Genomic DNA, 17,282 nt, shown 5'->3' with positions numbered 1-17,282 from the left:
AATGCACAGCAAGCCAAAAAAGCGTCAAACTCTAAACTAAAACACCTATGCTGTTTCTTAAATTGGAATCAAGTCAATTTTAGTTCCTCCCAAAGCCAACATAGTGAGACTGGATAAAACTTTCCTGTATGCTGGACGATTACCGATGCTTCGTTTTGGTCCTATAAACCAGCCTTATTTAAATATATGTTTTTTCCTTGGATTGTGTTTGATGGGGGAGGGGAAATCGAGTCAATTTTCCTTTTCATAGCCCAACATATTAAAAAAACGATAATAAATCCTTGGATTTTTTTCTGTATAAATTAATCTGTAAATGGACATGCATGCGAACTTTTTCACATAAAAAAGCGGTGGATGTTATTGCATACTCTGTTTTCAAGAAAAACACAATTGATCAATCTCCAAGATATAAAAAAACAACAACACCATGTGCTTGTTTAAAACAAGAAAGGGGCCACTTCTGCTAAAACTGAAATCGAATGCAATCGTTCAAGTGGTTTATTCACGCACAAAGTCTTAGTCTCATTTCAACATAAAGTGAAGAGTAAAATACTATTCATTCATAAGTAGTAGTTTTGGTGAGAATGGATTTTTTTTTCTTTTTTTTTTTTTTCTTCAAAAAATGTTAGTAAAATTTTTCTTATATGGCCAGGTAATTTGTTTTTCTAAATCTTCAGTTTTTCTTCCTGTAAGCAGCAGTTTCATTGCCTTGTCTTTCATATTTTTGTTATATAACAATCAATTTGAAAAATAATTTATACTTGTATAATATGCTAATAATAAGTTAATGTAAGTGCATCTGAAATCAAATTGGGGACTAAATATTTATTGATACCAATGAAGTTAACAATAAAAAAAATCTGAAAAAATGGCCAATAATTCCTTGAAATTTCGAGGAATAAAACGTTTTACAAATGATAAATGGAGGAAGTTTTATAAATAAAAATCGAATTTGTACTGTGTATCGCTTACTGCTATAGTTGAGAACTGGTCTTAAATAAATTGTGTTATACTGTCAATATTTATATCCTGATATTTTTGCACATCTTAAGCATTATTGTATCGTATTTTAAATGGTTTTCCTTGTGAAAAGAGAAAATAATATTCAACATGTTAAAAACGGTATCTGGCAGAGGAAGGCAATTTTCCATTGTTTGATTTGTGGACATTTGTTTTTCACTGTTAGTGAAAAAAAAAAGGTAACAATGAATCGAAAATCAAAAACTTTGATAAACACTTGACAAAACTGGAGAGAAAAAACAGATGACAGGAAAAAAGCCGAAGCTTATCTTGGTCCTGTCCCCCTGACAGTCCAAACACTTTTCACCTTAATCAAATCATGTAATCGAATTATAATACCAAGGTATTATAGGTGTTATGAATCACATCACATAATGACTCTAGAGAAAATGAAATAATCATGAATAATTTACATGAAATCATATAATATGGAATATTGCTCACACTAAGTATATGTTTGTGATTTTGCCAAAACTTATTCTCAAAATAAATCCTAAAGTATACAAAAATGTGATTTGAATCAGCAAAAGTAGAGGTATTTTAATTGTAAATGTGGTTATTTTGATCATTTTACTTTTTACAAACTCTCCAGTTCTTACCAGACACAATCTTTGTCCGTTATCTCCACAAGCAGAAGGTACTCCCAAAACATCAGCAAGCTGCAGCCCTGCTCCAGAGTCACCGCTCAGTTCGGCCGAAGAGTCCGTCAACGGCCTCGCTGGCGATATGCTCACATCACAATCGTCCGGACACAAGCCCATCTCCGACGATCCCTCGTGTGGGGAATCCCAGCCCGGTACCCCGTTGCCTCTGCCTGGTCACTCTGGTCTGAGCATTCAAGAGATGGTCGCAATGTCTCCTGAACTTGACACATACGCTATTACCAAGAAGGTGAAGGAAGTGCTGACAGACAACAACCTAGGTGAGATATTTTATTTTTTCAACATAAGCATTGTTTTCCCCGGGGGGCATCTAATCTTAACAATGCCATCAATTTACCTGCAAAGTTGGCCAAGATTTAGTGTACAGATTCACAGTAACAATTTGCACATTACTGTACTGGCCACTTTACTTTAACTACTTTGCACACCTGCGATTTGAAATATTCTGGTATTTTTTTTAATATTCCTAAATACTTGTTTATACTATTCATATTCTAGCTGTTATTCATTATTCACTGTTTTACTGCTGTAACAAAAGAAATTTCCCCATTGTGGGACGAATAAATGATTATCTTATTTTATGTTATCTTAATTTATGCCAATGTTTCAACTTTTAATTCCATCTTTTAGTCACTGGAATCGATGCTTTTTCTTGTGAATAATTGGTTCACCTCAGAAAAAGCTTTTATCAAAAAAGATTTGCTTGTACTTTGTGGATTTTACTTAAGAAATAATTTAGAACCAATTTTTTAGAATCAATTGTGACCAATGTTTTCTTGTACTTCTTGTCCTTTTCTCTAAACCTTTTGGCTCAAGTGATTTTTTTTTCAGAAGCATTACCGCCAACAAGTGGCTGGCGTGAACTGGAGTTAACGGACTCTATTTTTACAGCAGAGATGGAAGCCCAAGAGTGCCAAAATCAAACAAATAAAAACAACTTTTTAGATGGCCAATGTGGAAAAGAACAGTCTGAAATAAAAATATTCTCTGTTAGAAAGTTATTTTTTAAATTTAAATAAAATCATACATTTTAAATAAAAATACATAATTAAAAAAGTAGGATTTGTCTACATTTAAAAATAACCGTAAAATTCAGACGATAAGGCCCACCTGATGATAAGCCGCACGCAGTACATTTCGAAAGGGAAACAAAAAACAAAAAACAAAAAAAAAACATTTTGTACATACATAAGCCGCACCTGACTATAAGCTGCATGTGCCCGCATTGAAACATGAGACATTTACGAAGAAAGACGGTACACAGAAAGAGTTAATAATATCCGGCACCTTAACCCCTTAACGTTCCGAAAACCCGCCGGCGGGCTGCTGGATTTTTGCTTAACAAATACGTGTCTAAAAGATGTCCCCAGTCACTGAAATAAGTCATGCCACATATCATTAGAAAACTTACACTCTTGGGATTCAGGGTCTGTTTTAAAATATACTTAAAGAGAAACATCACGATCGGTCTGAAACAAGATACCCGAAAAGAAGCCGAGGTAACTCGCCAGCAGGTCCTCTGGCTGTCTTCAACTTATTTGAATGTCCGTGAAAATGATTTCTTTACATCAAGGACAATTCATAGAATGCAACCGTGTAAAATATTAACTCCATAACACACGATTATGCCGACAGATAAATAAAAGTCCGCCTTGAACATCTCTGGTTCATTGCACGTTGCTTCTTGTAATCTGTTCGTTTTGCCACATTATTTCCGTTAAAAAATAAACAGACTTGGAAAATTATTCCCAATATTGTAGTTGGAGCTCCCCTTTTGATTTACACCTTTTGCACGATAAGGGTACTGCTCTGGTGCCCCTGGCGGCCGTTAAAAACAATGCATAAGCCGCACCTTTCCCTAAACCGCAGGGTTGAAAGCTTGGGGGAAAGTCTCATCTCATAGTCCGAACTTTAAGGTAAGAACTACCAAGTCATGATAGTTGTTAATTAGTAGTTTTAAAGAATATTAAGTACAAACTTTAGAATAATTAAACCTGTTTTATATAATATAATTACTATATTTATTCGTAGATAACGCACACTCGTGTATAACTTGAACCCTTAATTTTTGACCCAAAAATTTTATTTCACTTTTTTCAGCCCAAACTAAGCATTGTAAGTGACAAACATTGTTTAATATGTGCAGCCATGATTATAAACGATGTAAACTATCAACACAATACCAACATAAAATTTAAAATGTATTCTCAATTTCCTCAAAGTTCAATTCATTATCCGATGCACCAAAGAGTTTCCTTTGTTGTGCTTTTTGCGTTTATTTCTTTCTTTCAAGACAACTCTCTTTTCTCCTTTCCCTAACATTCCTCAGACTCAGTGTGACTGTGAAACAAAATTGAATGCCTTTTCATGTGTTATCTATATCACTGGTGTAGTGTTCAGGATTTGGTGCTCTCACCACTGTGACCTGTGTTTGATGGCCGTTGCATCCATTGTTTTGCGATAGAGGTCAGACATAGCCATCAATGACACTCAAAGCTTTGGTGCACCCTGACAGCTATTTGCTTTCAATGACACACAAAGAGTTAAAATGATCAATATGTACTACCGTAATCATGGATACGACTGAATCCTGTCTTAAGGCGACCAACTAAGTCGTACCAGTGCAACCAGTGGAATGGCTAATGTGACTTGTAAGCGGCTTGCTCATATTAAAAAAAAAAAAAGTTGTCTAACAAAGGCTCCTGTTGTTCTTTCCCAAATAGGCCAGCGTCTATTTGGGGAGACCATCCTGGGTTTGACGCAGGGTTCCGTCTCAGACCTGCTGGCCAGGCCCAAACCGTGGCACAAGCTCAGCCTGAAGGGCAGGGAGCCCTTTGTCCGTATGCAGCTTTGGCTCCAGGACCCGCACAGTGTAGAGAAACTCATGGACATGAAGCGACTGGAGAAGAAAGGTGAGCACACACAAAACACAGACACAACAAATTTAAAAAAAAAAGGCTGGCACTGTGCGCTTGAACATGCATTTATTTGATAAACACGCGGGGATGAAAGCCCTTTTTGAATCAGGCATGCACAGACGATATATCCTTTGTGCGGAACAGTCGAGCATGTTGTGCAGATCACAGTCATCTTGGTGTGATGTCAGTAGCAATCAGGATAGCAGGCATCTCGTACTGTATTAGATGTGACAGCTCGGGGACCGCCACGGGCCTGCTTACTCACAGTCATCAGCACTCCTCTTCATCATTGTCATCATCGTAATAATCATCAGTCTATAAACTTGTATATTTAATCTTTGTTGCTTCTTTCACGCTGCGACGCTTGACAAAACCATTGACCTCACTATGACCCCTTCCGTCACGCATTTGCTACACTGTTGTAAGAACAATGCCTCGATTTGATTTTGCTAGCATCTGTGTACAATCCATGAGTCCCAAATATTTGTGTAGAATAGCGTGAAAACCACAGTTAACTGTCCGGTGTATGTTTAGCGGTCACTCTCCTTTAAGCTTCATTTGGGTTCACTGACCCTAAACTAAAGCATCCCAGTAGCAACAGGCAATATTCCCGACCCAGAGCAGAGCCACCAGGAAAGACACGAACCTTTACAGTGTAACCATGTCAGGCGACCTCACCTTTGCTGTACCAGCCTTGTAGCTAGCAGCTTGCCTTTTTTTTTTTTTTTTTTTTAGCTCTTTAACCTTGCTTTGAGGCTTTTGCTGCGGCTGATGTGCTACTAATATATCCGGCAGCGTGTATCAGGGTGGACAAAATGTCAAACTAATGTGAAACTGCCGTGAACTGTTCATTTTCAGCCGCTGTTGCCTGAAGTCAACACAGCTAGCTGCAGCAGCTGTATGTGTAGAACAGAGGTCTTTTGTTTTTGTTTAGTGGGAGGTGCAATAGCACCATCTAGCGTCAGTTGTAAATTGCTTGCAGTGTATTGTTGTATTACCAGAGGCCTCTTATTGCAGACAATAGATAAACAAAAACAAAATTAGTTACCAATGTATGGAATAATTACAAGATAGAACGGAAAAGGTTTAAATCAAGGGCTGTATTCAAATGAGCTGTATTACTCAAGTATTAGAAAAACCAAAAAAAAAAGGAACGGCAACAATTTCTCCATTTTTATTCATATTTTCTTCTGTTTTAATTTTTTGTGATTTTTTTTTTTTTTTTTTTTTTTTTTTTTTACAACTATGCTTTTAAATAAACTTACGGTAATAAGATACAATGTATTCATTTGATTTTGAAGGACTGAATTCGTACTTATTTTTACTTCATATAAACATGTTAAGTGTTGCTAATCGTTGTATTTGTTTGTACTTTGTTCATACACTATTGGTTCAAGAAATGAAACTACCGTTCAACACAAGAATATAGAACATAATACAAATAAAGATTAAAAGTTCGAAATAAACATAAATACATCATGTTTCTGTAGTGCAGCAGTTAGCACTTTCACCTAACACTGAAAGGTCCCTGGCTTTAAGACAAGGTGGAAACATACGTGGTCCTGGAGAATGATGGGGGCCACCAGGCTGTACTTGCCCAAGACACACCAGAGTAAATGGTTTCCCTATGACCCTAGTGGTTAAACCAACCGACCAACCAACAAACATCAATAAATAAATACAAATACATAATTACAACAATATAGAAGAACATGGGGAAAAATATAAACTAAAAACAATAAGAAATATATAATGTTATAAAATGACCATCCTTAAAAAGTAATGCGCTGCAAATGATGTCATCTTGATGTCAGACCAAAATTTTATCTGTGTAGCACATGTTGAGGCTCTTCAAAAATAATAACAAAGTTTTTTGAAAAAGGGAAAAAGCTAAAAACAAGAATTGATTTGATGAATGTATTATACTGCCAATCGTTAAATATATTTTTCAAATACTGTACATTGTATACTGCAAATAATGTCAGCTGGATGCCAGATCAAATTGTATTAGTATGTGTTGAGTTACCTCATATGGTTTGAATAGATTTGAAGATGCAGCACTGCGCCCAAATAGATTCAATGTGAAAATGATTCCAGACTCTGATTAACTGCTACTTGAAATGTTGATTTTGAGATACCAAGAAATCACAGCGATTTTGTCAATGATCTGCAGCTCACAGTTCTTGGATCCCTTAACCACCTGAGTCATAGTGGCACCACTTCTTATAATAATAATAATAATAATAATTTCCTTTGTATTGTCATTCTTTGTAACAATGTACACAGAACGAAATGTCGATACACCTGACCCGTTGTAGCGAGTCGATGCAGCCGCAGCCAGAGGGCGCCGCCATTATACCAATTAGGTATGTCTCGGTCGAGGCGCGACCTCCCAGTCTCAAAGCGGGCACACTACCATCTAGGCTACTTTATGGTGTGTTCTGGGGAAGTACAGCCTGGCGGTGCCAATTCCACATCCAAATGCTTTTTTTTTTTTTTTTCAGGCACACATTTTATGTTGATAATCTTTAACAATATCTCTGTCCTTCAAGTACCATGTATTTTTCTCTCTGCACAGCTTACATGAAGAGGAGGCTAAGCTCTTTGAGTGACAGCCATCCGGTGGACGGGGGCCTATTAGGGCCAGACTACATGCAGGGCTCTCAGAGTCCGGGGCCGCAGCAGCAACTAAAAAAGCCAAGAGTGGTTCTAGGCCCAGAAGAGAAGGAAGCCCTGAAAAGGGCTTACCAACAGAAACCATATCCCTCACCCAAGACCATTGAGGAGTTGGCGTCCCAACTCAATTTGAAGACGAGCACTGTCATCAACTGGTTTCATAATTACAGGTCAGCGTTCTTGGGCGTTAGTGGTAGAAATACGCGCAGCTGTGCAAAATAAGCGCTTGTATAATTAATGCATTGCATTTTACTTCAGTGTTCTTGTTTTCCCGCGTCCCCACGTCCTAGACGCATAGTGTCAAATCAACGTGCGTCCACAGGACACAACCTTTTTGCCACAAAATTGTCATTATTACCCGATTACTTTATTTTAACAAAGATTTACTAACTTTTCTTCAGGCAGATCCGCCATTGTTGTTTTGGTCTCGCGGTTCAAATCATCGTCTGCATGCCGATCTCGGCCAACGAGATCTCGTTGTGTAGTGAAAGGAAGTCAGTCTTTTTTTAGAGAACCGGCTTTTTTGGCTCAACTCATTAAAAAGAGCCGGCTCTCAAACGGCTCACTTGCTTTGATGATTGATCTTACGAATTATGTTGTGTAAAGAAAAAAAGGAAGTATAAAAGAAGAACATTTAAAAAAGCCAGGTTTGTGGTTATCCCTTTAATCGGTATATTACCAACAATAATTTGATGCAGAAAATTAATTAATTTGATGATTAAAACTGAATGAATATATAGATTTATATTAAATATTTGTCGCTGATTTACAATTTCAACCTCGATTGCACTAAATTTTGGGGACCCATAGATCTCTGTTGGGACCCATAGATTTTTGAGTTTTAGTTTTTTACAATTCTATATTTGAAAAATATATTAGATACATTTAAAACATTAGTAGAGCTTAAAAAATTAAATTTTGTCGTCTTTTTAGGTCAGGTGCTTTCTTTGAAGTGTCCTTAAAAAGTTGAAAGTGGAATATTTTTTTTCTATTAGGTATGTGTTAACAATCCGCAACTGAGTTCAAAAATTCTTTACATTTTATTTCACACTGCTCCTATCTGCTTTTTTCTTACCATCAGCAAAGCTCTTAGGGGCGAAACATGAGTAACGGTGACATAATGTTCAGTCGTTGTTGTTGTTTTTTTTTGTTTTGTTTTTAAATAAAAGACAAAATAGAATCGTATACTGAATTCGAGCGTGTCTCAGAAATGCGGGTACTTACACACACATCATGCACTAGCTGACAGAGGCTGGAAGGATTTCACAACCCAGGAGATGGAGGCAGCAAGTTAAAAATTTCCAAATTCTGAAAAGCTCTTTTGAAACAGTTTAAATCAACATGAACATGTGTTAAACTAAATGTATTGTTAGTTCTTGAGCAAAAGCTTAACGTCTAGCGTCTCTTCCAGGTCACGCATCCGACGAGAACTCTTTATTGAAGAAATCCAGGCGGCTGGAGGTGTCGGGCCTGGCAGCGAAGGGGGCTCTCCCTCCCTGCGAGGGTCAAAATCATGCGAAGGCGACAGTTGCGATGGAACTGAGTCGGAAGGCACCATCGAGGCGCGCCAGGGCTTTGCTTTGGGCCCGGAGGACAACCGGGGATCTTGCAAAGACCACGACATGGAAGCCGAGTCAGAAGTAGTGGGCTCTAATAATTCCCCGTCCCAGATAGACTGTGTCCCACCAGGGTCCAGTTGTGGGCCAGGCGGATTGGGGCTCTTTAGCTTTTCAGAGGCATCCCCAGGCAGCTCCGCCTCTAGTACTCACATTCCGGCCTCTGGGCCGGCAAGGAACCCCAGGGACAACAATCTGCGCAAGAAGAAAGCGGCCAACCTCAATAACATCATCCACCGGCTGGAGAAGGCCGCCAGCAAGGAGGATCCATCAGAATGGGAGTTCTAGCCCTGCCCCCTCTCGTGCATCCTTTGCCCCATCTCGTCTCTAATAACCTCACCACCTCTAACCTTGGACCCCTCCTGCTCTGTTCCAGTTGGAGAGTGGACACAGCCAAAGTTAAGCTCAGCAGCCATTTTTACTTCGTAGCTTTCCCAAATAGAGGAAAGCGATAAGAGTTGTTGGCAAAATCCTTAAAAAGAAGATTTACCTAATACCTAGATGAACAAAATAAGAGAGCTTAAGTATCTCTCCTTTTTTAACTCAGTTTTTGTTTTTGTACTGAGAAAAGCACTTAGCCGTCCTGCTGGCCTCTGGCCCTGCTGTACCTCCCCCCTACTCCCTTATCACCAGCCACTGGTGCACCAGACCGCTCAGTCCGGGGCTTGGGTCTGACCCGCGGCCGGGGGCTGCGAAAACCTGGACTGGCTAAAGACAGGCGAGGCCTGTTGCAGCAGCTGTCCCAGTGATACACACTGCTCAACGATATATAAGAGACAGGAATACCCTTTTCTTAAAAGGAGATGTTTTTCCCGCTCTTCTCACCTCCCAAGTGTCCACAAACCTCCCCTCACTCAGTGAGACGCCTCATTTTTCACACTGTAGAGTGACTGTTACAAACCCTTTGCCTTTTTCACTCACTTACGTGTGTGTGTGTGTGCGCGTGCGTGTTCTTTTATTTACATTTAGGGGTTGCGTCAGTGTGCGTCGGCGCTTTTTTCTTCTTCTTTTGTATCTCACTCCTACACTCTTAATAGGGTAATAAGACCTGAGCTGCCGCGGTTACCGGCGTACAAACTTTGACCTGTTGTGTAACCCTGACCCCCTTTTCCTCTATCCTGCTGACAGCCATATGATGGCCAGAAGGATTACGTAATAATTCCTAACAAACACACGCTGGTCTGGAAGAGAAGGAGAGAAGGAACCTTCTTGAAATATGAAAGACAGTCTCGTTCTCTTCTGCCGTTTTATTTTACTCGGGAATTCATATTGCAATTTGGTTGCCAATAAGAGATTGCACAGTCTTCTGACTCTAAAGCTAACAAAATAGGGAAATTTTAGGAAGCATTTTAAATAGTACAAAATAAGCGTACAATAAGAGAATAACAAGATGCTGTTTTTTCTGTTGTTGTTTTTATTTGAAAGAAAGAAAAAGGAAATTAGGATGGGCAAATGTTGCATTCTTTGAAATACGATACAATGACTTCACATAGTACTGTAGCTCAGTGGTTGGCAACCTTTTCTGTACCACGGACCGGTTCATTGTCTGACCAGCCCAAAGGCGGCATTAAACATGTTTTTCAAAATAATAACAACAATAAAAATAATAATATAATAATAACTTTATCAATAATAATTATGAGTGTAAACCAAATGTGTACTTATGTGGAACATTTAGACATCCTCGTGATATCACACCAAAATCACATTTATTATTTTCCGAACCGCTTATCCTAACAAGGGTCGATGGGGAAATCAGCCCATCCCAGTCATGATTTTGGAATGTGGATAGAAACCGGAGTGCCTGAGGGCACGGGAAGAACATGCAAATTCCATGCAAAGAGCTGGAACCTTTGAACTCTGAACTGTGAGGCAAACGAGCTAACGGCAAAACACTGGTCACTATCATAACGCTAAAAGCAAGACGTCGTGTCGATCCACGTGCCATGTAATTAAAAATACAATCAATCAATATAACCAACCCTGCAAAAGGCTTGTTGGGGTTATGTGTTCTCTGTGTCAGGTTCTTGACATAAAGTAAATACCAAAGACCATTCTTTTAATCAAGCAAAGAATATGTAGTTTTCCTCCCCACATTGTGCAAATATTTGACAAAATATTCCACGCGCTATTTAATTCGAGAAAATTAGTCTCAAAGTTGACATTTTGTAAGAAGCACAACACTTTCAAGGTGAATTCCATTAACATAACATGTGAGGCAGTTCCCAAATAGACTTCGTAGTGAACAGCGATTGCATACTGCTTATTTTTGCTTGGAGAAATTGAAACTTTGCCTACTGTCGCAGGGGGCCTTGTGACTGTTTGAGTTGCGTTCTTCGGCCTCCTATAATTGCGTGAGTTAAGTTTACCTGCCACCATTAAAGCGTGCGTTCCTATTCTGCCTTCACCTCCTTTTAGGTTGGCGATTGTGACTTTTTGCAGTTGCTACAATTATGTCCGCTTAGCTCCCAGTTAGCATCAGGGCTGCTGAAGCCTTCCAATTTTTTTGCTCCCCTTTGGTCCCCTTGTTAGCTGCACTTTGTGTTGTTTGGACGGCTAGCAGGCTAACTTTTGCATGTTGGAAATAGCAATAAAGATCCATGCATCCTCCAACCCCCGTTGCCAAAAGTTTTTACATAGTGGCCAGTGTTACAATTGTTTTAGCATAACAGACTTGACCATTAAATGCAGAAGTTTGGTTTGATTCATCCATTACTCAGTAAAGTTCACTGTATCGGAAGGAATTCTCATTTTCAACTTGACAGTTGCTCCGCCCGACAAGAAACTTCGCCCGCCAGTGCGAACCACACTGGTTAGAATTCAAACGTACCACCTCAATGCCCCGGTTCAAGTTTGGTTTGGAGAGTAGTAGTGTCGAAAATAGGCTAAAATATAATGGGACTTATATTTCTTTCTGTGCAGCCTGGTGTCAAACTACCCAAGGCCCTTTACCGGTCCGTTGCCTGGTGGTTGCCGACCACTGCTGTAGCTGATACTTTCCGTGTCACTTGGTTATTTGTTTTTTCCCTTTTTTTTCCACATTGTGCACGTCACAGATTGACCCAGCACTGGATCTGCTCGGGTGTGCGAGTTTGTATGTTTGTGCGTTTGTTTGTGTGTGGGGGCGTGTGTGTGTGCGCTCACCACCAGCTAATTTCCTGTTCACAAACACACATCTTTTTATAGGCCAAATCAGGAAGTGTGCGCGCGTGTTTGTGTGTGTCATGTGCGTAAGTATATTCGCCTGCATGTCGGTCAGGGTCTAGGTCAATTCACTCAGAGTTGAATTATCATTTGGTTATCAAGTAAAAAAAGAAACTCCTGATGATAGGATTTTTATTTTATTTTTTTCAATGTACAGTATTTTTTAGTTGAAAAGTGAGTTCACTCCAATCCTGGTGTGAGAAGTTATACTCTCCTCCAGTTTTTTTCTTGTATCCAGGGACTCCTTCTCTCCCCCCGCATTCAATTCTACTGTATACACTACAAATCTGAAGGCATATCACTTTGTCCTCGTCCCACACAAGCCCTCAGTGCCTGTCAGCCCACTGCCTCCCCTTTTGTGTGTGTGTTTTTCCAATGAGTGTGAGGGTGGGGTTCATATTTCGTATTCTTCTTGCACACACTACTAGTGCACAACTGACACCCTTCTTTTTAAGCTGTTTGACACGTTACCAATTCATTAATCTTCTCACCACATAGTTTGATACAATGATTTACTGTAGCTCGGTTGTTATTGCTTCTTTTTTTTGGCATTTATAGTTTTGGTTTTTAATCTGCTTATTTATAGGTGCTGTAATTTTTCATTTAATGTCTTATCGTTTTGAGTTTGTCTATTTTGTAAGGGATTATACTGTTCCTGAGGGCAAGTAACATTTTTCTAGACATTATAGACTGCCGGCAGTATTGGTTAATATTTACAGAGACGTACTAGTTGTCATTTGTTTGTATATTCATGAATCAGAAACGTTTAATGTCATTTCAATATTTTTGAATAATTCGTTTGTCCACCATTCACTCCCACCCACTCCGTTATGAACAGTAATGCTCTTAAAATTCTAGCTTGAGGATGAACAATTTATAAAGATGATTGGATAACATATCATTTTATTTTTACTTCACCAAAAAAAAAAGATCTTTATCTTGCGGACATTTTCTTGTTCAAGCTAGTGCTGGCTAACGCCAGCCAAAGCTAATACGCTTTTTAATGCTACCTAACGTTAGCTATTGCTTGCTAAAGCTTGCTAAGTCTAACTTATGTAACAGAAGTTATTCTTTGCTAAAGTTAGCTTTTGCTTATTAATGCAACCTAACTCTAGCTAAGGCTAGCCAACGGAAGCCAACACTCGCTCACATTTATCTTTTTTAAACTATAATTCATCCCGTCGTTCATCACCATCAACTTGATCAGGTCCAAGTGTATGCTCGTTGTCAAAAAGGACAAATGGAATCACCTGAAAATGAGAATACATGTTGTAAAGAGGTCATATCTGCCAAATTGAGATTAAAAAAAAGTTGTACCAGCTAGCAGGTGTGCAAGCCCACACAGAAGAGCCAGCCTACGATTATGCAGAATTGTAATCTATAGCAGTCCGAACAGAAAAGCACTTATTGGGACAGGGTCTGTAAAACACTACACAGGAGTTACCTTCCCGGGCTCCCGGGAATCGGATGCCTTTTAATTGTGGTTGAGAACCAAGCACAGACTCGAACACTAAAATAGATACAAGCGACGGCCGTTTTTCTACATGATGAACAACCGGTACGTTCTTAGGCGTAACGGTGTGTGACAGAACGGGAACACGACCGGGATGAATATAAGTAGTAAGCACCTGATTTGCTTTTTTTGCTGAAATTTTTTCTCTTAAATTCCCTTTTCCCTTAACTCACGCCAGTGTTGGTACGACTCTGTTATGAAATAAAACCCAATGGGTCAGTCAGTCAAGCATCTGACAAAAATGAATTTTGCCAAAATGCAGAACTTCAAGCTACAAAACTTGCAGTATAACTGATAAGCTCAAACTGTTTGACCAGTTCTGCTTTTTACCTGCAAAAAAAAAACATTTGAGTGCCGCTTTCATGTATATTTTACATTTATTACATACGTGTTATTTAACTTTTTCATGCGTGTGTTTTCATTTACTTAACAACAGGGTATCATAAATTCTGCCCGTGTGCTCAAATCCACATATACTGTATGGACAAAGTATTGGGATACAACCAGGTGATAAAAATATTTACATTATTAAATCAGGTAAGAAGTTTGACTCTTGAGTCGTACTTAATCACTGGTTATTGTTTACTTAAGAGAAACGCCTACAAATATTTTTATTTTCAATAAGTATTTTCATTTTTTATTGCCTCAGTAAATCGTCACTTCAAAATGTTAAATATATTAAGAGGGCTATGTTGTATTCCGTTTTGCTTTTAGCACCCTCGAGTGGTTGCGGTTCATTTTTCTCAGGAGCCTTTTGGCCTCTGAGATAGCAATTTCGACAATTCTCATAATACTAAGAATAATTTCTACATCACCACCAAAAAATACTTCCTCAAGCACAGGTCATTGCCATGTAGCATCCCATGACACCAGCTAACCTTAGTTCTGTTATTGTGCATACATTAATATTGTATGTAAGCAGAGCCACCAAATACTAACATTCTTTTGTACCGCGCCAGTTTATAGCCAATTACTGAAAACGCACTTTATTTTAAAACGGCAAAAAATGATTAAAAAAAAATCAAGAAGTGTTCATTTTTACTCAGATGGTGATTTTGTTTTAAATACAAAGGATAGTTTGATAAATTTCCAGTGCATCTTTTAACTAAAGAGATCCATCTAGGGGAATCAGTCAATATAACTGCTTTTAGAAGTTTGAGCTGTCTACTTTTTAAATTTATTTCGAAACACTTGAAACAAAACAAAAAAGGAGTCCCGTTTCACTCTTTATGTACGGTACTTTTAATTGCGTCGTAAACATGGCACTGTTTTGGAAAACACAATGAGTGGAACATTTGTGAACATTAAACTTTGAAATAATGCAAAATAATTACATGGAAACAAATGAACAGTTTCCGTTGATTTTTGTGTCGATTTTATTCCATTATCATCACCCGTATAGAATGAATTTTAGCATTGTAGGAACCATGTGCCGAGTATCTGCTGTGGTTTACTTAGTTTGTAGGAACTCACTAAATACACACTTTCTAGACCACTTACGACCTGAAAACGGTGCTCTTTAATGCTGCTAGGTACCTTTTTCTTTTAATTTGAAAATTCTCTTCATCCATTTTGAAATGTGATTTTCAATATATGGCAGCTCTGGTTAAGAAATAAAAATGTCTATAGATGTTAATAGCACATATGTGTAAAAAAAATGTATCTCACTGCTTCTGTCCATATAGTCAAACGTGGTCCGTAGCACTACATTTACATCAAAAGTTTCTATGTAGGGAAACAAAAATCCCTCTTAAGTTATTTTCCTTGGACGCCAGGTGTCAAACGTCTCAGTTCCTTCGGAGCGCAGCAGGGCCCCGCCCATGCAACTCGTATTGCTACTTTAACCTTTCTGAAAAGCACTTAACCCATTTCGTCTTCAACTTTTCAAGCTCGTCATCAGATTTGTGCCTTTAACTGCCAAGCAGGGCACTAAAAATATACAAAATCTGTACGTTGCTGGAAAAAACAACTGTTTTAATGACTGACCCATTTGGGGGTTGTATTCCCCCCCCCAATTTAGCTTGACGTTGTACATAACAAGCAGAACGAAGGAGGAAGCACGCCGCAAATCAGCAAACACTGTAATCACACTGAATTTCCTCACAGGGCATTTTTATTTCTTCAATTTCCTCGTCGGGTTTTTGTCTTCTTGTGTTCCGCGTTGGTTCGCGGAGGAGATGACGTGTGCCAACTTTTCGGAGAGGGAGGATTACGAATTGTAAATATGAATACGAGTCTGGGTCAAGTAGCTGCGGAGTCACTTATTAGCGTGTTTTATTTTGGGTTTTGTTTTTCCTTGGAAGGCAGGACGAGAGAAGGGACGATTCAGGACTTGTTTTCCATGATCCACAGATATTTTTCTACAAATTTAAGATCCAGATGATTCTATACACTGTTGAATAACATTGTAAAGGTGTAACAGATGCTGTATATCATATCATGTTTTTTCTGAAGTCGTAAAGCTTTACTGTATGATCTCTTTGAAGTAGTGCTTTTTTTTTTTTTCTAATATTATTGTGATGGAAGCCTGGACAGCAGCACTGGTCACCCTATTCAGGAAAAAAATGTTCAAAAAAGAGAAAAACACCTCAAGATGTTTTTGTAATGATATTAATACCTTTAGAATATATCCTATGAAGTTTTTGTTTTTTTTCACCCTGACGCAGCGGTGCTGTACGCGTAGCACACACAGTAGTTGTGTCACACCTGAGAAACAGCACAATACTGTACACTCACCTCCTTTCACCTTTTTGGTTCGTTTCCGAGCTCAACATTTCAATGTAAACAGACAGAAGAAGAAAAAAGAGGAAGCAAAAAGCCAAATAGTGATGTAGTTGTCCACCTTTGTTTACCCCTCTCCCCATGTTCCTCCCATATCGTGTAGCTTCCTCCACAGTTTTAGACTGACAACCAAATGACCCGAGGGGGGAGAGATCCTCAGCCCTCCCCCACAACCTTGGAAAGCTTTAAAATGCTCGTCGAGGCTTTATGTTACATTGAATTTCTTTTTCACACACCTTGGAAGTCATAAAAACGATTTCCCCACCACTTCGAGTGTGTGCGCTGTGCATGACTGTAAAAGGGACGGTTCACGTCCCCCCATCCTCTACTCCAGTCTCTCAGCACTTCCGTCACTCCCCCCAGATGCTGTTTTTCCCTGTTTTTTTCCGGTTTGTTTTCCTCACGTATCACGGCTTTTGTTATATCTATCTACTAAACGTATCATGTTGTTTGTTCTCAGCACTGTAAGACAGTCAGTCCCCCCTTTCTTCTACAACATTGAAAAAGCAATATCACTGTATGAAACGTTCACAATGTATTTGTTATGATTGACATTTGATTCATTCATCATCATTATTATTCACATGCACCCTAGGTGTGATAATTGAAGTAAATCTCTTTTATACAAATACCAAAAGTCTGCTATGGGTGTTTTTTTTCCTTCCAAGGTATTCTCAGAGAAAAACAAAAAAAGTTACTGTTTATGTAAATCCCCTCTCCTCCTTTACAGGTGAGTTCCTTGTGATTAAAACAAATCCAAATGCTTGATGTGAAATAGTAAAACCTTTATTTTTATACTCCCTAGGTCGTTATGCAGAGCTGCAGGGAGAGTTTGCGGCGGCAGTGCGCATCAGCGGTGAGCAGAAGGAGCTCATCCTGAGGCTGGAGCATG

At 38.9% G+C, this 17,282-nt stretch overlaps 1 protein-coding gene across 3 annotated transcripts in view; it reads left to right on the top strand.

Moving 5' to 3' along the window:
- Positions 1-17,027, top strand: part of LOC148357939 (homeobox protein cut-like 1) — a 125,482-nt gene extending 108,455 nt beyond the window's left edge. For all 3 annotated transcript variants that reach the window (XM_088344963.1, XM_088344964.1, XM_088344965.1), the window contains 4 exons: positions 1,655-1,942; positions 4,406-4,594; positions 7,179-7,446; positions 8,688-17,027. In XM_088344963.1, the coding sequence (XP_088201089.1) occupies positions 1,655-1,942; positions 4,406-4,594; positions 7,179-7,446; positions 8,688-9,180 (1,238 nt within the window). In that variant the 3' untranslated portion in view covers positions 9,181-17,027. The remainder of the gene's footprint in view (positions 1-1,654; positions 1,943-4,405; positions 4,595-7,178; positions 7,447-8,687) is intronic.
- Positions 17,028-17,282: the final 255 nt, after the last annotated feature.

Source organism: Urocampus carinirostris, chromosome 10, assembly GCF_059441175.1.
Source record: "Urocampus carinirostris isolate Australia breed hairy pipefish chromosome 10, RoL_Ucar_1.0, whole genome shotgun sequence".
In the NCBI taxonomy this organism is placed as follows: domain Eukaryota; kingdom Metazoa; phylum Chordata; class Actinopteri; order Syngnathiformes; family Syngnathidae; genus Urocampus; species Urocampus carinirostris.
This window is presented reverse-complemented; position numbering and strand designations above follow the sequence as displayed.